This window comes from Lagopus leucura, unplaced genomic scaffold (assembly GCF_019238085.1).
Source record: "Lagopus leucura isolate 7727_CA_CO unplaced genomic scaffold, USGS_WTPT01 Super-Scaffold_1, whole genome shotgun sequence".
Taxonomy (NCBI): Eukaryota; Metazoa; Chordata; class Aves; order Galliformes; family Phasianidae; genus Lagopus; species Lagopus leucura.
The window spans coordinates 9,126,206-9,132,420 of NW_024962250.1; the positions used below are offsets into that span (position 1 = coordinate 9,126,206).

At 45.4% G+C, this 6,215-nt stretch overlaps 1 protein-coding gene across 1 annotated transcript in view; it reads right to left on the reverse strand.

Moving 5' to 3' along the window:
- Window positions 1–5,799, reverse strand: part of UBR1 (ubiquitin protein ligase E3 component n-recognin 1) — a 61,079-nt gene extending 55,280 nt beyond the window's left edge. Inside the window, 2 exon segments of the mRNA XM_042863136.1 lie at window positions 5,549–5,650; window positions 5,653–5,799. Coding sequence (XP_042719070.1) covers window positions 5,549–5,650; window positions 5,653–5,784 — 234 coding nt within the window. The 5' untranslated portion in view covers window positions 5,785–5,799.
- Window positions 5,800–6,215: the final 416 nt, after the last annotated feature.

Consider the following 6,215-nt stretch of genomic DNA (forward strand, 5'->3'; position numbering starts at 1 on the left):
GATCCCAGAAAACTGGGAGATTCTGGTAAAAGTCTCTCCAATTAAGCAACCACGGAAGGCATTTAAAAATAAGGACAAACACAGAAGTTCTTCCACAGGCACACAGACCACTTCAAATTACTTTTGAAAGAAAACTAATAGGTTCTTCAAATAACATTTCCATGTAAGGTTCTGATCTATGTTTTTAGCTCAACTTTTTTTCTTTTTCAAGTTTAAAATGATCAGTTTCCCAATGCACTGAAAATAGCCAACTGCAGTATGGAGCATCAGACATTACTTTAGTTACCATAATAAGGAGATTCAGAGATATTGTTTCTCCAAAAAAGAGGCATCAAATAAAAAGCAGAAACTCATTATCACATTTGTCCCACCCTACCCTAAATCAAATTAAATGTCAATAAGAGCAGAAGTTCTACTAAATAAGAATACAATAAATAAACATATGAAAGATTTATTCCTGACTTCATTTCAGTAGGTCTGTAAAGAGAGTAGGATAAACAAGACAATTCCAAGAAGCAACTTTGCACAAACTCATCCAAATCATCTCACATAACCGTGCCATTTGTCTAATGCAAAACTGTTCAACTGATTATACACATGTCAATTTTCAATAATTTGCACTTAATCTTAATTAATTAATTAATGCCCTGTTTCTCAAATATATCATACATAGACATTTAATTCAGTACAGCACACTGTTCAAATGGAAAGAATTTCCTGAAAACATGAGGGGATGGTGGACAACACTGTCAGGGATTGAAACTGGTAGGGGACAAGTTTTGTCATAACCACGTTGTGTTCATGTCTCACACTCTCTGACAAAGTATAGCCAACAGATTAGTAGGGAATCTAAGCTTAAAAAAAAAAAAAAAAAAAGATTGCTTACAATTCAGTTACAAAACATCTGCTTTCTGACCTGTCAGTAACACACCTCCTTCATATGATACAGCTGGAAACCAGTCGTGTACCAAACTTTGGTCTGCCTTGGACATCAGCAATTACACTGAAAGCAGCAAGTTTGGCTTCTAAAGTTATTTTCTACTGGCACAACATGGGTAACATTCAATACTGCCTAACATTGTCCTAACAAAACATCAACTCTGACCTGAAGACACGAAAGAAGTGTTTGATGTCTACATTCACTAATCTTTGACCCCTAAGCCAAAGCAGGGTGCCAATTAATGTTAAAGATGCTGTAATGATGCAGGTGTTTTTGCCCACTGGGAACAACATTCTTAATATCAGTGCCAACTATTAAAGAATGGTCTACAGCAGAACCTACTGCAATCCCAGTGGTCTTCAATAGCTACCAGTCCTGTGAACCGCAGCCAAGCAGTGCCACCAGAGAAACAAAAGCAGTCACCAGGACAACGAGTTACTGTTTCAGATGCTGAACAGATAAAGCCAGGGCTACCTTCAGGGCAAGCAAGGCCTGGCTGCAGGTTGCTCGACCACCCTACTGCTCAGCTGTCAGTTTTCAATCACACTCACTGCCAAAATCACAGGTGCAATTTCAGTTTCAACTGCTTCGATGCAGATAGGTGCCCGAGGAGACACAATCTGAACAGTTTTCACATTTCAAACTTTCGGGTCAAATCAGAGTTAGGCAGAGAGCAACGCATAACTGACGTGGCAACACTATGAGAAACTGGAATTCAAAATCAGGCGTTAAATCAACATGCAAAATAAATACTTCAAAAAAAAGTAACTCCCCCTGGAAAAAATAGCAAAATAATATTTGCAGATTTATTTGTTGTTGTATTCCATAAGAGACTTTAAAATAGAACCTTTTCTTTAAGTTCTGAATATTCATTTGACAGATTGAAGATCCCTTTGTTTCTAGGGAAACAAAGAAAAGTCTTTGTTCCTCTCCACTCCTCTCCTAACATCCATGCATGGTCTCCTGCATTCTAGGGAACAAGATATCTAATCAATTTCCCAGCACCCACACTGTTCATCAAAAATTGTAGCCACAGTGGACATTTATAAACAACTAATTTGGTAATGCCAGGAGGGAGATCACATTTGTCTGTACTAAGTTTTCGTATTCATTCACAAGTACTCAAACTCATGTACGCACACAATGTGAATTTTCAAATCCACTATATACGTAACTCTGCAGAGAATAACCGTGCCATAGAAATCACACTAATCCATCACTGTTCAGTACCAATAACTTTGCACTTTCCAAAACCAACCTGCTCATCCCTAGCTCCTCCAGAGCTTTGGGATCCAGAAGCCACTTAAGCAGCTGCCCTCGAAGGGTAATATCCACTCGCAGCTACATACTCCTCACAACACTGTAATAGTATTTCAGCAACCACAACTAAAGTGAAGCTGACATACCTTCACAATCATAGTTTACTGCTGCACTAACAAAAGCCACAAAAATGACCTAGAAACATCAGTAAACATGAAAGAAAACAAAGAAGAAAAAGCTACAGCATTGCTCAATGCCACAACAAAATGAAAGCACTTCAATAGAATGCTAAATATATAAGGACACAAGCAAGACTTTGGCAACGCTCCAGTTACTTGTTGCAACTTCATATTCCATGGACATGCTAACACACACTGCATCCAGCTTGGACTATACACAGTATACGGATAAGCTACTTTACCTAACGCTGACAATTTAAACTAATTCAGCTTACATAAATTGATCCTACCATTGAAGCTTTTCTCTTCCTTTACACACTATTCTATTCAAAACTATACTTATATATGTAGGTATTGACGGATGACAAAAGGTTTGAATTCTGAAAAAAGATCTGTTCACAAGTACTGTCGAGAAGGTACGCTTCCATCAAAAACTGAAGATTTAGCAGGAATAAAAATCTCTGAAGTATTTTAATATCTAAACCCTACTGGTATATTCCAGATAGCAGCCACCAAAGCAAGTAGGATTCAAACTGGAACTTGTTAGGAATACAGATGGACAAACAACCAATGGGCTGGACTCAGCCTGCTAAGCAGGCTTTTATTTGGCCACCGGCAGTGCTTGTTAGCCAACTACCAGATGAGCCAAGTCCAGCCCAATAGTCAGCCAAGCAAACTGGAGGTGCTGCTAGGGAAAGAAAACAGAGGAAACAGAAGTCTGGATGACAGGGTTTATTACTAAGTCAGTGTCAACTTGACAAGAGCAGCTGTAACTTTTTCAAGGACAGGAAGCAATACAGACACTACAGAGAAGAAAGAAAAAGTGCAGATGGGACCTTTAAATACTGCAGTGAAAAGGAAGCACAGGTATTCCCAACTACAGTCGTCCAACCTGAAGAGTTGGAATTAAGAGCACAGATAAGACCACAGAGCTGGGCGGGATGCAGAAGTGCTGGTTACCTGAGTCATCCCCATCCAAGCTGGAATGAGCCTGGCTCCTGCAGTCATTCAGTAATTCAGCACCAAGCACTCAACACCCTGCAAAGGTTTACTAGCCCAAGTGTCACGCAGCCAAATACGACCAAGTACTGCAAGCAACACACTCCCTTCAAGTCAAGAGATGAAAAACAAGAGCAGCAGTGAGTCTGACTGGCTGACCCTGACACAAACTTAACGAGTTTAGCCTGGCTTAAATCCACTCCATTCAGCTGTTTGTTCCACACTCCACAAGCCACCACAGCAAAAGGGCACAGTCTAGTTTGTCACTAAAAGGACACAACTCAGACAGGATAAGTTAATTCCACCTAACCAGTACCATATTTAATACAGCAGCATACTGGTTGCATTGCTTTCAGACTGCAGCTGTGTCTGATATCACTTGCAGTCTAGCATAATAAACTTGGCTCTGCCTGTGGCAGGGGGGTTGGAGATTCATGATCCTTGTGGTCCCTTCCAAGCCGGGCCATTTTGTGATTCTGTGAACTCTGTCAGGCTCAGTCTAAGTTCAAGCTCATCTCTTTCAATCACCCTTAAGGACAATGCTTTCACCCCACATTCAACTCTAAAAATTCCTGCAGTTTGCTTGTACACGTGCCAGACAATGCAACCTAGGTGGCCACCTGCCATGACAACAGACTCTCAAGAAACTTGTAATCATGGTAATTCTGGCTGAAACCACATAAAAAACTAAGACAACTGAATGGAATGATGCTCCTCAGCATCATTCCATGTGTTGTTTAGAGTATTATCATTACATAGCCCCTATTGCTGGAGCTAAGTCAGCCTCCAACATCCCCAGGTAATGAACAGTGGATACTATTGCTTTGCTAACTGATTGTAACAGCTGCCTTTAGTACTCCTCTGACTGTATGCTGCATTCAAACTCACCAAGTCTCTTAACTCTGGTTGCTGGTTGTTTGTTTGATTTTTTTTGTTTGTTTGTTTTTGACATTGCAACCAAATTACATTTTTATTAGTTTAAAATCAAGTTGCTTCTAATATAGAAAAAAGAAATTCACACATAGGTCTGTTACAGCCAGAAAAAAATACGGTTGTCCCAAGAAATGGTTCTGCATTAGACTACACACCCCTCTGATTTGATCCTCACTGTTTTGAGGAAAAGTATAACAGACAGTGGTCACTGGCTTAGTGCCCCTGCCTGCACGAACAGTCCCCTGAGTACCTGCTTCCTGTTTTTATTCACAGAGGGTAGCACCATGCTGCCCTACTTCTAAATATTCATAGTCAGAAGTTCAACATCACATCACATACCCAGGTTGCTCTTATTAGAGCAGGAAAAACTAACATGAAATAGAGGACTTCCAAAAGGCATTCAGACACACTTTTAGCTAACAGACAAGCAGTGGGCTTTAATCTACTTTAGCAGAAGAGCATACAGCATGGTTACAGACACTGCAAGGTTATGAAGGAAGCCTACAAGGCCCTATACCTGCTGCCTCTGGACAAATCAGCCCTAACAAGTGCTCACAATGAATTTTAAACCTGCTATCACTTTTAATTCAAGAAGAGGATAGTTCTGTTCAGGTAAGAAACACAGGTGCCAACCCCAACCTTCACTTCTTGTTGCCTTATTCACACACAGCACAACAATGACCACTCCATCATTTTTTTCACAGTAAAATAGTTACCTTTAATTAAGGAACAAAGTCAGAGCAAGATACACACACGCATTAAACGACTGAAGGATGTGGGAAAGCCCAAGGCTTCCCAGAAGACTGACCTCGGATCATTACCTACAGACTCAGTTACGACACGGGACTTGGGCGGGGACGCCACGGATGAGGCGCCGCCGCAGGCGGCAGCCGACAAACCCCTTCCCCGGGGCTGCCCCAGGCGAGCCCGCCTTCCCCGCGGGGCCGGAGCGGGACAGGGCCGGCTCCCTGCCGCCGAGGCCGCGGCCCGCCCAGGCCGTGCCTCCCGCTCCCTGCCCGGCCTCCAGCGCCGCTGCTTGACGCCGCCTCAGCAGGCGCCGCGGAGACCGACAGGCACACAAAGGCGTACTGCGGCCCGGCCTAACGCTGCACGTCGGTGCCTCGGGTGGCGCCAGGGACGTTCAGCCGAGCGGCAGAGTTGCAGCGCGGGCACGGCACGGGCTGCCGTCGAGCAGGACCAGAGAGAACCGCGCCGTCGCGTCACGCGGCAGCCTCACCATAGCCCGTTCCTGAGGCTGCGCGGAGACCCGGCTCCCCGCCGCTCTCGTCGCCGCCGCTCCGGACCCTCTGTTGCCTCCGTCCGCCATTTTGAGAGCGAAAAAGAGGCGGCCGCCACCACCACCGCCCGGAAGAAGCTCCCACGGCCACCGGGCCGCCGCGCTGCGCCACCTCCACGGCCCACCCCAACGGCGGCACGGCTGCAGCGCGCAGGCGCCGCCCTCTCTCTGCGCATGCGCGGTGGCGCTCAGCCACTGTAGGCGGAGGCGCGTTTGTGTCTGTGTGTCCGGCCTTAGGGCGGCGGTGCGAGCGTCTCGCTCTGTGGAGGCAGGTGGCAGCCTGGGGCGAGGTGATGCTGATGCTGCTGCTGCCTCGGCCTGGCCGAGGAGTGCTGTGAGGGGCTCACGCGCCGCCTTTACCTGACCTGCAGAGAAAACCTGCAGGTGCGTTCCCAGCTGTAGTCAGTAAGTTTTCCTCGGCCTATCTGGCTGGGGGTACTCTCACAGCTGTTCGTCAGTGCAAATCTTCATCTGAACGCACCGCAGGTTTGTAGTCGCCCCTTTTGGCTGAGCGCTGACAGTGGGGCTGGCGTACTACGGCCAACCTGGGCTGTAGACGCTGTGAATTTTGATGGGCTCTCCTCGTGCCTTAAGCATCAACATGAGC